Genomic DNA, 23,668 nt, shown 5'->3' with positions numbered 1-23,668 from the left:
CACGTTCCCTTACATCTTTTCCCAGAAGTTAAGGCCCCAGGAAAAGCACCTGGTGTGGCAGTATTTTTAAAGAAAAAGGAATAATGAGCAAATTATTTTGTTACCTCTGAATGCGTTATTTTGTAAAGTGTCATTTTTTTGGTGAAAGTTTCATCATGGTAACAGGCACATTGACTAAAAAGTCTTCCTTTTGCTCTATAATCTGTAAGTTTCCATGTGAAAATTTCTCCATGATGCAAGAATTTTCTTCTTTCTGATAAATGAAATACACAACTGGTTCGTATAGGATACGCTGGGACGGCTTCTGTTAGCTTCAGAATCTATTTAGCTTAGTCATTAGGTTTTCCATAATTCAGAAATGTGAGGCAAATTGAAAAGAACAGCCTTGACAAGGTGGAAAATAAGGTCAGCTTAGTGTTTCATTCCAACAGTAATGCCCTGCTGATCCTTTAGAAGGACCAGCACTCAAAATACAGTTGCATCTGCATTACAGGAGATACACAAAAATGAATAAATGCCACCTGAATTAAAATCAACCTGGAAAACAGGAATCTTGCTAGGATAGTGAAAACCTGTTGAGAGCTTTCCAGCCTGCCAAATGTCAGTCATGGCAGCAGGTATTCCCCTGGTTAGCAGCAGGATGAAGGAGAGCCTTCCATGCATTTTGCAAATACCTGGCCAACTTTCTCACTCATTATACATTGAAATCCCCACATTTTGGAAGACATAGGTGCAACACAAGTTCTTTTGATAAGATGAACTACTATGTAGAATAGTCAACTTTCTGATCAAGAGCTGCGGTAAGAATTTCAAACACTTCACATCTATGTGTAATTCTATCTAGAATTTTGGCAGCACATAATGAAATTACAAGTAAAATTATAAATTCTGTCATCACATGAAATTTCTTGTAATTAAAAAAAAAAGAGTTCAAGGTTTTTTCTTTTTTCAAATTACAGTAATGTATTAATGAAAGTGCCAAGGTATTTCCTGGACTGAAATTTTACTTTAAGAGGGATATAAAAATGTCTGGTCTAGATTTTTGGGTTTTAGTAGTAATTACTACTCTTTTTAGTACAGAGTTTGTTCTTTTTTATAACTTACAAATATGTCATAATGATAAGGGAAAAATACAAAATTTCACATAAGTAAAATAAATGTGATGATGTGATTGATATTACTTCTGTATACTTTTAGTAAAGAAGATTTGTAGATTTAGATATGCACAGCAATCTAAAATACATCTGGTACAGATATTTGTATTTAAGAGCTTCTTAATTTAATGCCTTATGACTTGATTAGGTTTTTCTCTCTGCTTTTCTTACAGCTGTGACATTATCCTGATAACAGTTGCTGGGATGAAACTCCTCCGCTCCTCATTCTGTAATCCTATTAATCAGTTTGTTACTTTGAGCTTTACTGTGATCTTCTTCCGATTTGACTACAGAGACATTTCGGAAAATTTCTTGCTGGATTTCTTCATGATGTCCATCGTATTTCATAAGGCAAGTTTTAGAGCTCCTATAATTTCTTTGGAAAGAAAAAAATTTCAATTTCACCTGGCTGATCAATACACGTTAGGACTTTTTAGAAGTAAGGAATGCATATATAGACTCAGATTATTGGTATTATAGAGGAAAGGATCTGTTAAATTGAAAAAAGAAGCTTTGATTAAGTGTTTTTTCTGGCGTTGTGCAATGGTTTTCATCTACTTTTTGTTCACGTGCTGACATATAAAGTTCAGAATTGTTGTTTTCAAGAGAAGAATCCTCAGTGAATTTGAAAGAGCCTCTTGGGTCATTAGTGCAGGACTGCCCTCCAGATCAATCGCCTGGTGTTTTTATCTCGGTTTCCTTTGAATGCCTCTAGTGGTTGACTCAACAACTTCCTTTGGGAAATTATTCCATTATCTAATCACCCTCATGATAATAAATGTTTTCCTAATGTCAGCCTTAACATTTTTCTTTTCCTATTTTCAATCTGTTATCCTTGTGATGCTGCCCTTAACCTTAACCTCAGTGCTCCTTCCTCTCTATTACATTGTTAACTCTTGAAGTGTGCTCCCGTTGAGTTCATTTAAAAACTACCAAACCCTTTCTGCATCAGTCAGGTCAGACCCTGCCTTTATTTGGAATCTAAGCTGTTTCACTGAAAGAATTAGGCTTAACTGATACCTTGAGAAAACATGACAAAGTAGTGAAGATTTGAAAGTATTCGTCCAGGGGTAATTCTAGTGAGGTGTTTGGTTTTGTTGTTCTTTGTTTTATTTGGGTTTTTTTGCTCAGGCTTCTTTGCTTGGTTTCTTTTTCTAAAATATTCCTACTCTATGTGTGAGTATGACCCAGCTAGCATCCCTTAGTTGGTGAGAGAAGAGAGACATGGTTCCATATTGATTGCTGCATGTGCTGTGGAGATATTTAGCCCTTCTGCACAAGTAGCATCAGCTCATACTGCTGTCTATGCCCACCTGGAAGTTTCAGGCTTCTTATGGAAAGGTCCAGTTAATTGGTGTTATGTTGGGAGTTCCCAGTCATTTAGGGAAAGTGTGAAGGAGAAATTAAATGCTTTTCCTGGTTTATTTCTGTGCTGCTGTAAGGGAGGATGAGAAAGGAGGTGTCCCAACTTGGTGAGGTAACTTGAGTTCACACTTCTTGCTGAATTCTTGGCTCATACTCCAGCAGAAGCTTCACCTGCTTTGAGCCTTCACCCTCAGAACTGAGGGTTGTTCTGCTTTCTCTCTGCTGGGGTGAGAAGGCAAGGGCTGGGGAGGAAGGGCAGAAGAGGAGTAGAAGAGATCAGACAAAACTCTGCTTTAACAAGATCCCCTTCTACCATATTCTGATCCTAAAACAGGACTAGAGTAATTTTTTAAGCTTCTTAACTTAGAGTGAAAGATAACCAGTGAAGGCAATGCAGAGTTTGCTTGCATTATGCCACTTTTCAGTATTTGTTTCATCACCATGTTCCCTAGAGAAAGGCGTAAATTTTTGTCTCCAGCAAAGTTTATCACTGCTAAGTCCCATGTCTAAATGATGATTCTCTTAGTCCTAAAGCTCATTCTCTAAAAACCTCTTTACAGGGTCAAAAAATTATCATCCCAGAATTTAAAGTTCCACTATTTGTTAATTCTTTTGAAAATGTTGTCCTCATGAGCATATTGCAAAATACTGCTGTAAATTATGCATGCTTTTGTGAGAAAGAGATACAAAGTATTTTCAGTAGGATTTTTGCAGTTACTTGGGTAGATTGAAGCTACTGTTTACAATAGAAAGACTCATGTTAGCAATGAGAATGAGATAACGAAGGATGCTTATTAAATTAAGCAGACATGTTTGCTAGAATAACTACTGCTCTACTAGACTGAAGGCTGTACTGCAGACACATTTTGAAAATGTGGTTTTAGCATTGATCTTCCATCTTCATATCTAACAATATCTGAAATTTTGCAGGTCATTAGTTCAGCAAGTGGAATTGTCCTTGTTCCATTTAGAAGTTCTAAGTCAAATGGTTGAATTATTTATATTACAAAAGCACATGCACAGTTTCACAATGATCATTAGATCCAATATGAAAAATAGCATTGCAGATGATAGCAATTAAATTCCTTTTAATTTCAAGTCATAAAGGGCATAACTTTTCTTTACCCTAATTAAGATTTGAGCTTTAATTAGCTCAGCATTGTGGAACTTCAGTAAAGGATATGATCACTTGAGGATAAAGATGATATGTGTTTATTTCATACTATAGCCTCTAAGCAAGCTGCATCCACCTTTGTTCCTAAAAGCTTTATGGGTCTTCACAGATTCTGCCTGTATTTCAGTCATTTTTATGTTTGCACTTATTTTTTAAAATACAAACAAAATCTGAAATACTGTCTATTACTGTCACCTTTAGCTATGCAGCATTTATTACACAGCTATCACTGATTTCTCTTTGCACATTGAAAATGTCAGTTTGCCACTCTCTTAATTAGGGAACACTAGAAGCACTGTCTTAGTCATAGTGATGGCAATTTTTAAGCAAGCTTACCCCACAAAAAGCTTTGCCTGCTTTCAAAACATGGTGATAGTATTTTTTTCTTCTACTAGGTACTGGGGAAGAAAGAATCTAAATTCAACAGACATTCACAACTGCACTCACCAGTCACTCTTGATGCAGATTATATGGAATAAAACTTTGCTAATAATGTTTGGTAGAGTATTTCTAAATAGATTGTGCTTCCCTTGTTTTCCCCATTGCACTGTTAATTTAATGTAATTTAGTCAAATCAGAAACTCCAAATGGGCATACTGCTCCCTGAGCAAGCTGGGACATGAAAGTCCGAATTGCTGCTCACAGATTTTCATCTCTCTTAGTCAAAACACCCACACTGAGGTAACAGAGAATAAGAGAGTCTACTCAATTCTATTCCTGAGAATTATTTTTTTTTGTCTTTTTAACATTGTAGACTTATTAATGTGACACAGTTAATTCAATTCTTTTAAAAAATGATTAGTTGTTTACATTTTGGAAATTCACAGAATATGAAAACACTAAATGTTGATTTAGGCATATGCAGAGTATGCTATTTTGTATTTCAAATTGCCTTGGGAAGGCAGCAAGATAAACATTTTGGAGATATTTTCTTACTTGTTTTTGAGAATGATTGCAGCTTTTAATTCAAGTGAAACAGGACTTCTTCGTCTTTCTTAAACTAAGACTTTCCATGTAGTGATATCAGGTTGTATCCTTGACTACAACCTGGAATCTTCTGTCCAAAACTCCTGTTGTCTATAATCTTTAAATCAGAGCTGAATGGCCTTTTAAAAATTTGTGGTTGCTCATTCAGCATGTGTGGGTGTAATGCTCTGATGTATATTCTGCAGGAAGTCAAACCAGATAATCAAGACAGTCTTGGTCTATATGACTCCATGTAAACTTTTCAAATGAGCCAGTTGTTCTCCCTGGATGTTTTAGGAGATAATGTCAGTGCAAAGGTTAATAAGAATGTTCACATTATAAAAATGGAAACCCACAAAAAACGGAGAATATATTCTTCCTAGGCATAGCAAAGATGGAATATATAATAGGACTTAGGAGATTTCTTCCTAGACTTTTAACACTAGGAAAAATTCTGAGACTCTTTCTTGTAATAGAGTAAAAAAAAAAAAAAAAGTGGAAATAATAAATAGTTTGGATAGTTTATTTGGAACTGATGAAAAGATGGACCTTTCTTCCATTCTTTTGCTGTCTATTATTCTGATATAATATTTAACTGAGGAAAAGCTCTAACATATGCAAAAGCTATGGAAGAGCATATGGATGGTTAGGTGATGATATGGCTCATCCAGTCCATTTTTCTTCAGTGTGATAAAAACAAGAAAACAAAAAGTAAAGCAGTAATGTACCCAGCCCTGCCTTCCGTGGCAGATGTGTGAGATGCTTTTGAAGGGTGTCTGGACTAGCTGCTCAAGAATGAACCAGTATTTAGGTATGAAGTAGAAGTGAATGCAAAACATTCAAACAGCAGGGATATCAGTTTGAAATTGGCTGAATGTTAACAAGGATGCTCAGGGCAGGACTTGTCCCCAGCTCTTCTGCTGTGCTCTGTTAAAAATGTGTTTTTCCGTTTCATCCAGTGCCACAGGCATCCTCTAAATATTGCTGGTGGAAAGGAGCCATAGTATCTCCCTGAACTGCTTTTGGAACCTGAAGCAGAGCTGATGTTGAGCTGAAGGAGCAAAGACAGCAAAAAGCTCTGTACTGTGCTGTGGATGCTCCTGGCTGTAGTCTGCTCTTGGCTACTACAAAAGCCTAGCGGGAGGTTCTTGCCAGTCCCTTCACTCCTGGGAGCATGCTGCTAAACTGGCTCTTACCAGCAACTTTTTCATCTCTACAGCACAAATGAGAAATTGTACTTTGGAATATGGATTTTTTACAAATCTGTGAAGCTTCCTTTTTAAGCCTTAAAGTGTGAGCCACTCCTGGCTTACACACTCATCTACCACACAGATCTGAATGGGAATAATAAGCCCAAGTGCCATTAAACTTCAGATGTATAGGACTACAACTTCTTAGCTCTTTCACTGTCTTATATGTTACTGTCAGGTAGTTTAATGGCCTCCTAATTTGTGTGTGTATATGAACTAATTAGCAATACAAAAAATATGAAATCACCTTATATTTTCTTATTATCAAGTCTTCTGAGGGTTCTGAATTTGTCTTCATGCATAAGGCAAAATAATCAAAGAAGCAGAGCTTGTTAAATTTGCCTTCATTAACACTGAATTTATTTGCCTAAGTACTCTTATTCCTGCTGAGCTCGCTTAAATATACAATTTCCCTGTTTGATATTTTTTCCTCTTTCCCAGAATACATTTTCCAGCTAAAGAGAAATCCACATTTTTATAAGAATTCTTTCTCTTTCTGTATACTTCTTTCTCATATAGTATCCAAGACCACATGTTTATGAAAGATGGTCTTTGTCAAAGTAGATCCAACAAATGTAGCCAGTTTGTAGCAACCTGGCAGACCTTTGCTGATCAGGCTTAACTTTCATCTGCAGCACAATCCTTTGGACAGGAAAGAAATTGTGTGTCATCTTGTTTTCCTTCATTTTATGAGAAAGTGCTGCCAAGTGCATTGACCTTCTTGGTGCTTTGTTGAAGTCAAGTAATTAACCTATTGGATCTTTTTATTGCCTTTGTGGCAATAAAACTCTTGGTTAGTTGGCATGTCTCATTGATTTAGGTGTGACTTATAATTCAAAAGCCTCACTCTTTTTTCTTTCCTCTTCTGATTTTTCATCCTTCTCTAAATCTGATGTTTCACTTCAAAGCTTCTGGGTCTAAGTCGTTAATTCATATTTTATCCATTCCTTGCCATTTGTGCATACTGAAATCCAATGTCTTAATCATCTGTACCCTCTTGGCTCACAGCTGTTCCCTCAATTTTTGATATCTGGCATATAAACCCTTTTAAGACACTTTCTGCTGAGTAAAATACCAAAGGCTACATCTGATATTTGACATGATAATCCCAGTGGTATTTTCCATAGACTCCTTAACTCTCTTGGGCACTGTACAGTTCATGTTTCTTCTTAATACTGGAGGAATGGTTTAATTGATTTTTCATTCAGCCTTATGTCACTGACCTCTTTGTCAGACTTCATTCATTACACATTACAATTTACATTTTCTCTCTCTTTTTTGTGGTGTTTTTTTGTTTGTTTTTTCTAAATTTTCTCTAGAATGGGGCAAGTGCATTTGGGGCTTCAGGGAGATGTACACCCACTTCCTGGGTCAGTATGGCTCAGTATGCACTGAGGTCTATGTTCATGTGCATTCATGCTGATAGAGGCCTGTTCTGTCTGTGTTGATGCAGGCACTGAAAGAGAAATCTGGAGAACTTCAGTGCAAACTTGTTATTTTTTCTTATGTCCACTTTTACCACAGAATGCTAGAATGGCTTGGGTTGGAAGGGACTTCAAATATCATTGAGTTCCAACTCCTCTGCTATGATCTACCAGATCAGGTTGCTCAAAGCCCCATCCAACCTGGCCTTGAACACTTCCATGGATCAGCTTCCATCCACAGCTTCTCTGGGCATTGTTCCAGTGCCTCACCACCCTCCTAGTGAAGAATTTCTTCCTAATACTTCATCTGAATCTCTTTTAGTTAAAAACCATTCCCCCTTCTCCTATCACTCCAGGCCCCTATAAAAAGCCCCTCTTTCCAGCTCTCTTGTAGGTCTCCTTTCTGTACTGGAAGGCTGCTTTCAAGTCTCCCTGGAGCCTTCTCTTCACCAGGCTGAACAGCCCCAACTCTCTCAGCCTTTTCTTCATAAGAGAGGCACTCCATTCCTCTGACCATCCTCTGGACCCATTCTAACAGGTTCATGTCTTTCTTGGGGTGGGCACCCCAGAGCTGGATGCAGCGTTCCAGGTGGGCTCTCACCAGAGCAGAGCAGAGGGGCAGAATCCCCTCTCTGGCCCTGCTGCCCACACTGCTTTGGATGCAGCCCAGGACATGTTTGGTTTCTGGGCTGGGAGTGCCCATGGCTGGGTCATGTCCACCCTCTCACCCACCCCCATCCCCAAGTCCTTCTCACAGGGCTGCTTTCTTATCCATTCTGAACAGCCTGTGTTTGTGCCTGGGATTGCCCCAACCCAGATGCAGGACCTTTTACTCGGCTTTGTTCAACTACATGAGGTTTGCCTGGGCCCAGTCCTTTCGAAAAGGAAATTTCTGGGAAGATACAGTGTTGACAGAATCCATGCCTGTGAAGGCTTTGCTGAAAATGCCTGAATCAGTGCAGCTGATGAGTGCACTCCCAGCTGCACTGATTTATTTTGCTTGTCTGGCCCTCTTCTTATTAAGCTTATCACCTTTTGCCCACCTTGGGCAAAATATGTGAGTCTGTTTTTTTACAGTGCCACAGGTTTCTTCCCTGGGCTCTTGCTATCAGCTGACAATGTAGGAAGAAGCAGCATCTGCCATAAGCAGATCTAGGGCTCTGTTAGGCTTTATCATCATCTTATTGTCATAATCCTTACCATAATTACATCTGGCTAACATTTAACTTCAATTGTAAGGCTTTCAAGGCTTGCTGCTCAGACTGCTTAAACCATGCCTGTTTTGTACAGTGTCACTCTTAAGTACGGAATGTTGTGCTTGAGGAATATATTCTTTCCTCCAAGTTTTGATATCAGAGACTTGGACTGATTATATTTTGATCCTCTTGTATGTATTGCATTAGACAATGATTTTGAAGCCCACAATATAAAGGCTTCAAGTGTCTGTAAGCATGTGCAGATAAAGATATCCTGGAAAGTATTTGTTGTAGGTTCAAACACAGCTGTCCAAATACACCTAGAATGTCACCATGACTTAAGACACAAGCATTAAAAACCTTTAGTATTTCCAGTAAATCTTGTTTTGCAGAATTTCATAGGTGAAGTTTGTTTCGAATGGTGTTAAATAAAAACCCAAAAGTCAATGATTTGCAAAGCAAAGCCACGAACAGGAGTAAAATTATTCCACCAAGTTTAATTTTATGTCCTTAAACACATGCATACTTACAGCTTTTCACTCTTCATGTATATTCATTTTTATTGACATACCAAAAAGAAAATAAAAATATATCAGTAGGTATTAGAATTTAATTCTGAAAGCTGGAGTTTCCACTTGATCAGAATTAGCTTAACATGAAGAAGTTAATACTCCTCTCAGAATCTTAATTCAAATCATCTCAAGGTCACAGGATCTAAAGAGGAATATAAATAAATAGCTGTTCAAACTAAATAATTTCTTTCTGCACTTAACTTTTTTAATCTCAATTTGTGTTGCCTGTAGAGCATGTAGCTATATATATTTATATATATGACCATTATTTTTGTTTAAAACCTATGTGTATATATATACACAGTTTTTTAAAACATAGGAAAATTTAAACTTAGCAGGAAAATGTTAATGTTTATGCATTATTTAGTCCCAGAGTTGCCAAGAAGCCTGCCCACACAAAATCCTAGCAGATGCCAAACACATAGAAGGGCTGCTAAAAGCTGAGAGCGTTGCATAGTCTCCATCTCACACTGAGTCATTTAAATTCAGGTGTTAACCTCTGCCTAGTTTATTAAAATCTACCAAACTGAGAAAAGAATACACAATTTTAGTGATGTTTCAGACTCCACAAATCTTTCATTTTTCATGTATGTTAACTAACTTCCATAAAATTTGTTTAAGTAAGAATAACCCGATTTAAAGAAAATCCTGGGAAGATGAGTCTTTGCCTTTGCTTTGTTTATTACTCACTGGTGCACCAGAAATCTGTAGAGGCTTCAGAACTCATAGAAGACTTAAAGATGATGAAGGTAAAGTGTGTGTCCGCATAAAATAAACATGAAAGATGCGTGTTCTGCGCTTTTACTCGACGGTAGTGCTGGTTTAAATTCACCAAACATGCTGATAATTAAGGTCTTTATCAAAGACTTTGAAAAACTGTTTACTGTGTAAAACTGTCACATGCATAAATATATCTGGGAATATTAGAACTTTTATGCCCCCTACATAATATATAATTATATGTTATAAATAATATATAAACATGTAATAGTTTCTGCTTATTGAACAGTAGAAAACACTGAAGGTCTAATATGGCTTAATAAAAATATTCTTTTATAAATCATTCTAAACTGGAATGCAGAAGTGTTAAATAAAAATTAATCTTTTATATATGCTTAAGGAAGTGATTATAAAAAGAGGGTTAAAACTCACCAGAGACTATTTTTTTCACCTTGACTTTAGAAGGTTCCCTCTTTGTATCTAGCACTGTTACACCTCACCCTCATTCAAACAGAACTCTACTGGGGATAATTTGTGTGTTTCACAGAACCACACAAGGGTATGGTTTTCACAGAAGGGCTGAGGTGTCCCATCAGGTCCCATGGAAGTGAGTTTTTTCTAGTTTGATTTGATGTGCCTTTAACTAATCCTTTGCTATGTAGGGTGTCTCCATTTCTCCATGCTTCCTCACAGCTCCAAGGGGCCTCTGGCTTGAAGGGTCACTAGTAAAGCCAAGCCAAGGAAGGCATTGAGTACTTTGGCCTTCCCCATGCCCTTTGTCACCAAGTCCCCTGCCCCATCCCTCAGCAGGTCTGTGTGATTTTTTTCTGGTTTGTGTGTTGCTGTCAATACACCTGTAAAAGTCCTTTCTGTGGCCTTTTACTTTCCTCAACAGATTCAGGCCCAGATGGGCTTTGCCTTTTCTCTCTCTTTCGGATTCATTCTGTATTGTTTCTGACAATGTAAAAGAGATTAAGGTTTTCCTCTTTAGCTCATGTCTTCAGATTAGTGAAGGTTGAAATGCAGCTAGTTGTAGTTGGAATAAGAGAATAGCTCAGTCTCCCCTATTTATAAAGGCAATTTTTAGCAGCTTCAGTTTCTTTCTGTAAGAAAAGCTCTGTGAGTTCCCCTATCAGATATAGGAGGAAGCATATTGCAAATTGGATGAAACTGATAAGGAGAAACAGTTTCTTAGATCGTTCTAGAAAAATGAAAAAGAGAAAATGTAAAGCCAAGTCCTCCTTTTTAAATCTTCGGGTTGTAGTTGGTAGATGACATCACCTTTAGCAATTATAGTTAGAGATGTAAAATGCTAATGGCATATTACCCTGAAGGCATTTTGCAGAACATGCCCTGGAAGCAGGGATTTAAGAGGTAATAGAGGCACTTGACAACTCTTAATGAAAGCAGTAGCTTGAAAATCACACATTTCCAGGCTTTTAAGTGCAGCGTTGTAAGGCTTTCAAAAACCAAGAGTGGTTCACTAAAGCATTCTTGCTTCATGTTCTCGAATGGAAATGAGCTCCTTTGCCTGTCTTGTGGAAGTGTTAGCTGAGAGGAAAGTGTTGGAAGAAACAACAGCAAGTTCAAGCAGTGGGGAGTGCAGAAGCAGTAGGATTTGTTAGATACAACAGGGAACCTGGGCTTCATGGGCCAACTTTTGCAAGGTGTAAATATTAAAGAACAACTGAAAATTATATATTGGAACAAAGAGCCAGAAGAGTGTCCTCCTGGATTTGGTTTCCTAGTAAATGGAAAACCTGAGTTTTATTTGAGATTTGAAAACCTTTTGGTGAATTCTGTGCTTTGAGCACAGCTAGGGTGATTTATGACTCTGTGATGTCAATCTGTAACTGGCAGAACTTTGCTGGGTTGTGCTGCAGTTTTAAATTTTTGAAGTTTCAAATGCAAGTCATCAGCTTTTTCTAGCCCTTCACTTAAATCTTTTTGCAGATAAAATTTTTCTTCCAGCTGTTCATTGTGGTATTTCAGATAAATAAAACTGAAGTGAAACAAGGCAACCCCACAACCTGCTAAATAAGATTCAAATACATAAATGGCCATTTGAGTTTCAAGTTCAGTTTTACTTGCTTACTTTAATGCTGCAGTCTGCAAGTCCCATGTAGTATTTTTAACAGAAAACAAAATTAGCAAGGTATGAGTTTCTCTAAGTAGGGGTAATCAGGCTGTGCACTGAAGGATTGTAACAGCTTGTTTTTATCAGGGTTTTAGTGGTTTTAAATATTATATCTGTACAAAGTAAGTGTAATCTATACTTTGTGTATTGCTCCTAATTTGAGTCATGCCAAAACAAAGAAAGTGGGTGAATCACTGCTTACATCTCACCTGGAATGTTTATTAGTTGTAGCTGGATATACCGAGTCAGCAGCTGCTCTCTGATGGTTTTGTAGCACAAAGACCAAAGCAGGTCAATGCTACAAGTGATTCTTGCTTCCCTCACATTTGATATGCAATTATTTACTGCAGTCTGTGGGAAGCTCAGTGAAACATCCTGTAAGTGCATTGCAACTGTGGATACAGATGGCCAAGTGGGACTTAAGGAGCTTGTGTTTGTGCTGATGAACTCTCTCAGTCTGTATGCAAGGTGCAGGTATGGAATTGCCACCTAGAAATGAACCATGGAGGGTTTTCATTCAAAAGAATTCCTGGAGATTGTTTGGAAGAGTCAGATCAGAACCTTCCCAGATGCCTTTCTAGCAGTTTAAAAATATGCACAATATCAGTGCTTGAGAACATTCCCTGGAAGCATTTTAATGTACAAGTGTTGATACAGTTCAGTGTCTTTCAGGATGTTGGCAAAATCTAGTTTTTCACTAACTCAAAAAAAAAATTACTCCAAGAAATTCAACATATATTTGCTATATGAGCATGAAATATTGCATATACTCCTGTTTCACTGTCAACTTCCCTGTGTGTTGAGCACTAATGTCTATTGATGGCCAAATCTTTCCTGACAGTTTGTCAGGAACCCACTCTGCAATAGATGAGACAAGATCTGCTTTGGCTTGATGCCAAGAGAAATGACAGAGGGGGAGAAATGTATTCCAGGGAAAAAGTACACATCATTCTTGAATCAGAAACTGTTGAAGCACCAAGCATAATTTACAGGAAGCAAAATAAATTCGTTGTGGTTTGCAGTTTGCCCTGCACAACAATAAAAGCTCATATTTATGCAACTTTTTTATGATACAGTGGTCTTGAAACTGCAGCTACAATTCATGATTAATGCCATGCATATGCTTACATCATGTTAGCTTCTCCCATTGAGTCAAAAACTGGGAATGTTGTGTTCTTGAGAAGTAAGTCTGATTTCCATGAGCACAGCCACGTGTCACACATTGAACTTTCTCTGTTCACTGTATCCAGTTTCTCCCGGAGTCTCCTCTCCTGTATCCATCTGACTTGTGGTCATATATAATCAGTGAATATCAGAACCTGTTCTCCCACTTTCTAATTAGAGCAGACATACTTCTGAAAGGTAATCTGGGAGCTGCCTCAGTATGGTGATCAAACATGTACCTCATTACAAGTTTAAATTTTGAATGAAGAATATACTTTAATGCCTTACTGAAGTAAGACCTTACTACCTAAGAAAGCTAATAATACAGTATAACATACCTCATGTTTATTCCAGGGTACAGTTTTTACGTGTCTCTTTCAGATACTAGTTTTGAAATTATCTCAGTGCATAAAAAAATGACAATGTTTTTCTTTTTTTCCTTTTTTTTTCCAGCTGTGGGACCTACTGCAGAAGTTGCAGTTCATCATGACATACATTGCTCCCTGGCAGATTGCCTGGGGATCATCGTTCCATGTTTTCGCTCAGCTCTTTGCAATACCTCATATCCTTTATAAATTTGTTTTTCTTTATTCTTAAGTTCTTCTTCATATATGCAATTTATTTACGGTGTTTGAATGAGATTTGAAATTCTTAGGTAATTTACTTGAAAATTTGAAAATCTTGGAACATCTGAGAAACACAGTTTTCTCTTTCTTTTTTTCGTTTTTTTTTTTTTTGGCTGCATAGGACATAGGATCCAAAACTGGGAAACTGAACTCTGACTCAACCTGGTGTGTTTATTCCCACCCAGCCCCATTCTGCAGATTACTTACTTCCCCAGTCCTCAGCACTGAGTTTTGATGCATCCAGAAAGAAATGTTGTGACAGACATATTGCAGGGCTTATGGCTGACTGAGCTCTCAAATATTAGTTTCTTTCTCACTTGTTTCTAGTTGGTATGTCAGATATAAATTCATTTCAGTGAGCCAATTTCTGCTGCAACTGACCTGATTTTTTTTTTTCAATTTCAGAAGCAGCTAGATTTTTACATTTTAATGTAAATATTTTTCATTGGGTGCTGAGGAATATTCTCCTTTTTAACCTTTCAACTCTGTTTTATGAATAACAATATATGTTTGTCAGCAACAAAGCAATCCTTCAGAAGCAGTCTGTGTTGGTGCCTCCTCCAGGGCTAGCTCCAGGTTCGGATATGGGGAGTAAAACACAGAGTTCAGTGACCTCCAAATGATGTGTCTGTAGGATTAAAAACTGTATATTGAGTTTTTAGAACAAAAATTACTTAATTTATATTCAAATTCAGTTAGAAACTTGATTGAATACAGGAAAAAAAAAAAAACCAAAAAAAAAACCAACCCTGAAAAACATTAAAAACATTTTAACTGAACAAATGTAACTATGTTGACATCTAAGTCGTTACCAGATACTAACTTTTAATTTCTACCTTCCCTGCTAACCAAAGTTGTGCAAGATGAGTTGACAAAGTGGTTCTAGTTCAGACCTACTGATGATGAGTTCACTTTGTACTGTTTGTTAGATATATGCATTTAAGTTTTTGTCCCTTTCATCCCACAGGGCTGGGGTTTTTTCCCTTGAGCGATTTCTTCCGTCTGCTCTTTGCTGTGAAGCATAAGCAATGTTGAGTAACAATGCTTATGTTTCTAGATGGGAAGAATAAATGGAAGCCTCAGAGAGAGGGAAGTGCACAGAGAATAACTCCCAGAGGGAAAGTTTTAGATTGTCTTCTTATAGAAGGAAAGCATTATAAAAGAGTGATCTGTCCAAAGAGGTTTAGGTTATTCATAGCAAATCCTTCCAGAATTTCACAATAAAAAAAATTTCATTTCTGTTGGGAAGTGTATATGAATTTATTTAGCAAAACATTTAAGAACTAAGATTGCATTTCAACAAGTTTCCCTTTGGTCACAAATATTTTCTGCAGTGGTAACTTTGCTCTTGATAAAATTACCAATTAAATTTTCAAAATGGAAAGTAGTTAAACCAGAGTTTTGTTTGTTTACAGAGTTATTGCAAAAGTGATCTAGCCTAGCTTTTTATTATTTATATTTATAGTATGCTTTGTAAATGCAAATCTGTCTTCTAAGGCAGTGCTGCAATTAAGATACTGGTTAAATGCTGAAGTTAATATTCCCACAACAGCAATAACTCTGCCTCTTTGCATGGTAATTTTATTTGTTGTTATCATAACCCTGCAAACAGTAATGATGAATGCATGTTGCAGTTTACAGAGGTACTAAACCTGCCATTTCTTTACAGAGTTAATTATTTGTGGCTCTTAATTGCTTCAATCAGTTCTGCAAACAGGATGTAAATTTTAAAATTTCGAAGTGCCTGGGTGAACTTTTGCTGCAGAGTTCAGGGATATGAATAGTTCAGCATACTTTAGTGCCTTGGAGTGCAGCATGAAGGGCAGCATGTGTGGAGCTTTGCCTGGTGGAGGTTGTAGAGTCTCCACCATTAGAAATCTTTGGGATTTTAAGTGAATGTCTATCAGGAGTCATATAGGTTTAGCTGAACCTGCTTGTGGCTGCTAGATGGAATAGGTGACCCTTCAAAGTCCCTCTTAATCCTAAAATACCAGGAACAGGAATGGGCTTCAGACTTGAGAATAGATCTGCAACTTCCCTTCCTAGCATTTAAGTGGGTAAGATGAGGTTATGCATCTATAAATATCAGCATGCTGAGAAAGTCAGTGTAGTTTGTGGTTCAAAGGCAGATTTAACCTAAAAAGGGAACAGTGAAATTTGAGGGGAAGAAGAAGAGTTTGTAGTTGAGGTTATCCTTTTTAGGAGAGTTTCTGCTTTGGTTGTTTCAGGGTTACAGCTCTAACATCAGAAAGCAGAGCCCTGTGACAGTCAGTTTTCCCATCCTCTAAGTGGTTGTGTGCCTGGAAGGGACTTGTAGTAATTGCAAGTAAAAATGTGGATTTTGAGAAACAGAGGACTTGAGCTGGCCTCACTACGTAGTTTTGTGTTAAGAGAAGAGGATGGAAGATTTTCAAGATGTCAGTCTTTCACTTACTTGTTTTGAAGCTGGTTTGAATTTAAACAGATTTTTAAATTGCAAGAATTAATCCTCAAAGGCAATGTTTTATTTAATGCTGAAGAGTTTTTAGCTTTGGGGTTTTTGATCTCAAAATTTGATTTTGGCCATGTTAGAAAGAAAATCCATTATTCACACAGAAACAAGTTCTGCTTCTAGACAATGTAGCCTGACAAAGAAACCTCACTTGGGTCATGTTAAAGGTCAGTGTAAGAAAGTATGCCTGTAAGTTTTTGACACTTCTTTTTTATTTAGACATAATTAAAGTATTGGTATTTAAAGTAAATAAATAATGACATAATACAGACAAATTGGATGTCCTCAAATAAAAATACCCCTGTGATAGATAATTGCCCACTGCACTCGTTACATATGTGTAAGAGTCAGATGCTGTCGCTTGCTCTCATGACATGCTTAGAGATATGAAACAGTTAAAATCACTTTCCACAAATCAAATGGGTACTGTCTTCTACTGTCCATTTAGTAGAGCATTATGTCTCCTGATAAAAAATCCCCGTTGCTTCTGATTATGTCTAAGACACAAACAGTTCACAGTGGTGTGTGAAATGTCTCAGCTCATGATGGTGGCAATTTTTAAATCAATCATTACATTAGTACAAACTTTAAAAAACTTGGTTTGCTGCCCTTATCTGTTCTCTTTGTTCTCTCTTCCTCTCTTCAGCTCCCATGCCTCCTTCCCTTATCTGACACTTGTAAATACTTGTTCATCTTTCACAGCCAGTGCTTGGTTATGACTGCACTGTAATGTGACAGTTCAACTTTTCTGATGCACTTGCTTTTTGCTCTGTGCTACTTTTTAAAACTTTAGACTCTCAGGGCAGCTCATTTTTCAATCTCTGTAATGCACAATGACACTGTTCCAGATCACTGTCTTTAATAAGTTTGAGAGATGTGAAAGGTATTTTTTGGCAAATATTTGTTTCTAGATTTTGCAAATGGCTTTTAAAGCCTGGCTAACTAGCAGTTTTATGGAAATGCTGTACCAAGAATGATGCTATTTTTGTTTAAGTGGGCTTTTTGTGAAGTCTCAGGGATTGTGGGACACACGTACAGTATTTTGCTATAAGAGGGTAAGCTAAAAAACTCTGGTTATTGGGTGATTTTACCTGAAATTTAGCTTGAGATGTGCTTGATCACTGTCCATTGATAGTGGTTCCTTTAGTTTATGGCTTCTTTACTTTGCACCTCCCTCCCAAGAGAGGTGTAAGGAACAACAGCTGATGTCTTATGCCAGTTTGAAAGTATTTTCCTAAAATTTCATGGATGTGGTATGAATTAATGAAGAATTTAAGCCTAACATTTTATTTGGTTGCATTTATTTATGTTCCTTTAAACTTGCATCTTTTTCAGTATCCTTATCCATCTCCTAACTTGCTTTCCAGCAGCCTGAAATATGACTTTGCATTTGAAGTAAGCTATGGATTCAGGCATTCATTATGATGTTTATGTGTGATACTACTCCCCTGTCCTCACCTTCTCATTTCTTATATGTTTCAAAGAGTATGAAATGCTGAACATTTTTTAGCTTTTAGCCAGCATGGAATAGTAAATTCTCAGTAAGAATCGATGTGAAAACATGACTTTGAACCAGCAGTTTGGATCATAGAGGCATAGTTTGTCCACATACAGAGTCATTCCAAAACAAGCAGAAGCCCACAGAATGGAACACTGGACATGGTGAAAGCAAGACTCAAAAGTGTGGAGAACAAATAATTTCCAAAAGATTGGTTTTTTCCTCATGTGTGTGTGTGTTTTAAACTCTGTATCAGACTCTGGAAAGGCACTTTTATGTTACAGAAGGTAGCTTAGGTAGCTGGAAAAGGGTGTTTGCTGCACTGCCTATGCCTAGCATCTGTCCTCAGGCAGGGATTAGGCAGGGTCACCCCAATAATAAAACTGTAGCACTGAAGAGCCACTGACTACGTGCTGGTAATGGCTGATTTGACACTGCCTGCCTTCCTCCCTTTCCATGTTACCTTAACTTGCAGTTTTCAGACTCTGCTATGCTTTTTTTTCAAACTCTGGCCGCTTCAGTCTTTTCTACACCACTCAGTCCATTTCTGGGCAGTGTCATCTTCATCGCATCGTATGCACGACCAGTCAAGTTCTGGGAGAAAAACTACAAGTAAGACTGTTTACAAATCTCTGCCTTTGTTATTTGTAAAGGTTTTGCTCTCATTAGTTTCATTTCTGGTGGTATTTTTTGTTTCCAAAGATAATCCTTAAATTAGGGCATGAGAGGTTAATCTTTGAATCTTGTTTCTGGTGTTTTACTTTCCCATGGTTATTTGGCTAGTTCTGAAAATGTATTTAAGCAATTATCAGTGTGTTACAGATGAGGCGTCATGTTGCATTTGTTGTACAGACACACAGTAACGAAGCTGTGAAAAAGAAAAAAGCAGTAAAACTCCCAGTTGTCAGCCTTTTTTGTCTTGCTAGCTAGTGCTAGCAAATAAATCTGTGAAGCCTTTGGCACTAGCAGTCAGACTGCATAAATACATTTTATACTAACTAGGCTGATTAAATGCTACCCTCTGGGATGCAGCAGGTAACTCTGCAGCTGCACAACTGTGATAGAAAGGGAAAACTGCATTGGCTGAATCTGGGCTTGGCCTCACCAGTGAGAAGGGCCACACACTAACCACACCTCTTGTCTTGGAGTATCTTAGTTTGAAGAGTTTTCTTTTGTCGCATTTTGACTTGTGTCAGTGCATGAATATGTACTCATCTATAAAGAAATTAGTCAGACAAAGCCAAGTTATATAAGGAGGCTTTGTATTCATTTCTGAATGTGATGAGATTTGTGGAAACCTTTAGAGGGGAACTGAGTTTTGTACACTGGGACTAGATCTTAACAGAATTCTCTCTCACATCTTTTTTACTGGGTCAGCAGTTTAATTCTTTCAAGGGAGTGAAGTGGAGGGCAGTTATGGAAAGGCAGGAAGCTACCACTAATCCCACAGACAGCTACCCATTTTTGGACAGAAACTTTGAACAATATTAAGTAGGAAGTGAGGATTTTAACATCTTCTGCATTTTACTTCAACCAAAACATTTTGAAGGCATGCAGTTCCCTTTCTAGGCACCAGTTAGAGAACCAACCTCTGTTGAAGGCACATCACTGCCATATAGTTAGTGTCAAGTCTTTAGGTTATTGTCAGGGGAAATAGAGGGGATAATTTATATTTGCTTTTGGTTTGTCTAATCTTTTCATACAAAATGAACAGGAGATACTCACAGGAAGTATCTAAAAATGGTTGATACTCAATACTTTAACAAAGAGGTATGTGTGACTTGTTTTCATGAGTAGTGACCATCTGTGATTGCCACTAAGGGAAGCGAAGAACTTGATGCTAATAGTTTTGCAAAGCAAGGTAATTATTTTATCCGTAAACTGTAAAACCTCAAGTGCAGAAAACCAAACCCTTTTAATACTTTAATCTACCACCACTTGTCCTTTCAAAATAAGCAGCAGCTACAACTTTGTCTTCAACCAGAAGGCTTATGTTATTCTCTGTAAAAAATTGTGCTTTGTTGCTGTTAGAAATTCTGCTGTATCTTCTATGATCTCATTTAAAACAAATACCTCAACCTTGCCTCTTGAAAACCTTTCAGAAGTAGAAAACAGCCTTGTAGAAGGTTCAGGTTTGTCATCAAAGGGAAATAAGTCTTTGCCTGAACCTGTGGCATCTCAGAATACGTACATGGGATGACTCCTAAACTTGTATTCATTTTGTCTCTAGTACTTCTGATTCTCCTTTGCCTTACTTCCATTTCACATGAGGAACTAAAGCTGAAACTTTGAACTTTAGCAAGTACAGAGTACCATGTTTATTAATAGAACAGGGCTACTAGGCCAGTAGTGTGAGTGCTGAGCAACTGATCCATCTGTTCCTTAAAATGTTGGTTTGGTTATCCCTACCTGGTGTTTTCTGAGTGCACACACATATATTTTGTGTTTCCAGGTTGCTTTTAGTTCCACTTTTTCTGCTGGCTAAAGAGGAGTTTGAATCCTCAGGTTTCTCTGACTGAGCTTCTTCTATTCTAGATGATTCAAGCTGGAGCTGAAAGTCTTGGAGAATTAAAATGGTGTTGTTTGTTTTTTCAAGGAGCTGAAGGACTCAAGTGGGTAAAAAAAGAAAAAGAGATTCATTTTGATAGTAAGCAAACTGTGAAATTCCTAACAGGCTCTTCAAAATTCAGGGCTCATGCTGTGCCTGTTTGGGCTCTTGTGGTGTGTGCACAGAGCATGGGTGTTCTTCCCTGCAGTCAGCAGATGCTGTTTGTTTTGAGTGTGCCCTTTGGTACTCACTGCAGGCAGAGTCTACTACACCAATACATCACTGAGGTCAGGGATCCTTCAGAGGGGAAGGGAAGGATGACAAAGAAGAAGACAAAATAAGGCAATAAAGAAACATAATGAGAAACAAGAACTCTTGTAATCACAGTTTTGCAGCTTTTGCTGCCTTTGTTGTTGAAAAGATTGGCATGTAAAATGAGAAGCTGGGCTGCTGCTCATGAGCTGGTTACCTTGTGGGAGTTCAACTATGAGAATTTTTCTCTCTGTTATTTTTGGGTTTGTGTTTTTACAAAGGAAGGTTTGCTGTGACACTGGTTTTGTCCAGCCATTGGCCTTGGTCCCGCTTCCCAGTTTGACGACTGCTCTTTTAGTCCCTATTTTCACAGCTGTTGGAATGATTAGGCTGTAGATGTCAGGGAGGGAAAAGGAAATAGCAGTAAATCTTGTTTAATGTATAGGCACTTTAAAGCATGAAGCATTTGTCCAAACACTATTGTTCAATTCCTCTGCTTTTGCTTTTTTTCTCGAATACTTTGTCATGCTGCGGCCTGACTCTGTCCTTCTCCTCCCTTCCTCTTATCTTCCTTTGTATCTTGGATATGACAATGACAGAACAGAGGAGGAAGTTTACTTTTATTCCCCAGTGGGTCTAACAGCTGGATCACATGGAGCAGCCTGTTTGTTCCCTGCTGCAGCTGTGACTTGTCCCCACGAACAGCAAACTGCCACCAGGAATCTGGAGATTTCGCTGTTTACAAGCTGCTTGTCTCCTGTACATTCCTGTTTCTATTCTTCTGGTTCAATGCCTATTTTTGGGTAAGGCACAGCTTGCATTTGCTTTTAAGCGCCTTGAATGAATTACAGTGCGGTGTAACTGAATTAATTAGGTGTCTCTAAAGAGGCTGTGATTAAATTGCCAGTTATCTCAGACTGGCATTACAGGATGCCTCTCTGTGTTTGGGACTATGTGAGTAAGCCTTTCTTTCTTCCATCTTTTTAAAAAGTGTATCACTGTGTTATTGTTCCAGTCATTGTGGTCTGGAAAATAACCACCTGTAGGGTTAACACAGCTGGGAATGGAGGGCAAGGAAAACCTGCCCTGCTTCAGATGTAGTGCAGATGGCTTTTTCTTCTTTTTTTCCTGCCAGCTCACTTAACCTGCCCATCACAGACAGCCTGCAGGTGGAATGGGAAGAGTTTTCCCAGTGTACACATAATTCTGGTTGACCCCACATTATGCACATGTGTGGGAAAAGGAGCTGTGAAAAGTGCCTGCCTGCTCCCTCCCTTTTCCCCATAAAATAACAGGCCTTCCACTTCCAAATGCTTATTTTTAACACATGCTGGTGCCTCTGGTTTCCCTGTGAGCCTGCTCATCTGTTACAGCTGTTAAAACCCCAGCTCCAAACACAAAATATCATTCACCCGTAACTGTCCATGGGCCTTGTTTGGGATCTGCATACTCAGACCTTTCAAGCTGTTCTTTTTAAGACTGGATTTCTTTTTTTCTTAGTCTTTTTCCTCCTGTCTTGTTTGATTTTCACATATTTTTAGACTTCCATAGTAGTGATGTTTACAGAGGAACAACTGCAACAGATGTTTATAGCTCAGTAATGGTTTGGATTTTGATTTATAGTGAATAGCATAACTTAAGCATTTTTTTCCCCTGATTGACAGGAGGGAGTGTTTGCCTTATTTCATCAAATATCATCTCATACGTTATGTTCTAACTACTGTCACTGCCCTACTTAGGGTTCAAACTTACTTAGGGTTCAAGCTTCCTTGAATATTCCCAGCTACCTGGTCTGAAAACCACATTGTTGCCTTGAGTTTTACTGTTCATTGCAATTATTTTAGTTTCTTCCAAACTGATTTCTCTGCAAATTTTTGTGTTTCTCTCTGATTGCCTCTATTTCTATCCATTTTTTATGAACTGACCAGAAAGAAGCACTGTATTTCTGTTTGCTCTAAAATGAACTGAGGTTCCAGTGCCTTTGTTCACTCACTGATGAATGCTGGTCCCTTTGGTGACTGTGGTTCTTCTAAGAGAGGTCTTCACTGAGTTGGCCTCAGGGCTCCTCCAGGCTTTTATTGAGAGTTGACCTTATTTAGAGCTCTTCAAAATAGTATAAATTATTATCAGCATGCAGATAACCCTGAAATGGGTGCTTATTATTGCATAGGACTTAAAAGTCCAAAAAATAGGACCAATGAATGAGCGGGTTTTGGCCTCAATTTTTGGGGTCTTTTCTCTGAATCATATGGGCTTACCAATGCTATTTACAAAGCATGTAGAATTTGGTGAATTTGTAGACTTTCCAGTCTTTCTGGAAATTTCAAAGGTGCTTAGTTCTGTGAGAGCCCAGCCAGTATAGCCTATATACTACAGCCTATACTGAAGTTTGCTTAGGCCTGCCTTGGTATCCTTGAGTATAGCAGTGATGCTGTACATGTCAGTCCCTGGCTGGCAGCAGTGCAAAAGCTGAAATATTAGCAAGCCGCTGCCATTTTTCCTTTGTCACTCTTAAGATTGGCAGATTTCCCAGTAGAGGTGATTTTTTTTTTTTGGAAAAAAATGCTCCTCTCTTTAAAAAATGAGTATAAACTGGTGTTTGGGAAGTTATGCCCTGTTCTCCAGGGGCATTTGTGGCCATGGTTCTGGCACTGGTGGAGAGAATAGAGAAAACCAAAACGTTTGAAGAACAAAGAACATCTTTGTGTGTACTTCAGCCTTAGTTCTTCATGAGCTCTCTGAAATTAAATGTTACTCATTAGGCTTATTCATCTGACTGTCTTCTCAAGACCCTTCCCTGTCTGCTCCCTGCTGTAGTGTGTAACCACTCTCTGTCTTGCACGCCACCAGTACTGCCCACAGACTTGTTCCTGCAACACTTGGCAGGTTTGGGAGTCTAATTCCTTTCAGTGTAGAGCTTTGCAGAGTGACAAAGCCCACAGCATTTGGGTGTGGGGGGTGTTGCTTCAGGTACAGCCCCAAACTTAAAGAAGCCCTGCTGGAAACTCCCTTCTCTTCAGTGTCTTGAGCTGTGATCTCCCCTAGAGCAAGTGGCCATGAGTGCCCTTTGGCTACCTGCTGTGGCACGGAGATGTGCACACCTCCTCTCAAACCCAGCCCTCACCTCATCG

General features: G+C 38.2%; 1 protein-coding gene across 1 annotated transcript in view; it reads left to right on the top strand.

Moving 5' to 3' along the window:
• Positions 1-23,668, top strand: part of PCNX2 (pecanex 2) — a 145,697-nt gene that overhangs the window by 73,111 nt on the left and 48,918 nt on the right. The window contains exons 20-22 of the mRNA XM_066546767.1: positions 1,328-1,505; positions 13,576-13,685; positions 18,221-18,349. Coding sequence (XP_066402864.1) covers positions 1,328-1,505; positions 13,576-13,685; positions 18,221-18,349 — 417 coding nt within the window. The remainder of the gene's footprint in view (positions 1-1,327; positions 1,506-13,575; positions 13,686-18,220; positions 18,350-23,668) is intronic.

Source organism: Molothrus aeneus, chromosome 3, assembly GCF_037042795.1.
Source record: "Molothrus aeneus isolate 106 chromosome 3, BPBGC_Maene_1.0, whole genome shotgun sequence".
NCBI lineage: Eukaryota > Metazoa > Chordata > Aves > Passeriformes > Icteridae > Molothrus > Molothrus aeneus.
The sequence above is the reverse complement of the archived record's forward strand: the minus strand, read 5'-3'. Positions and strand labels throughout refer to the sequence as shown.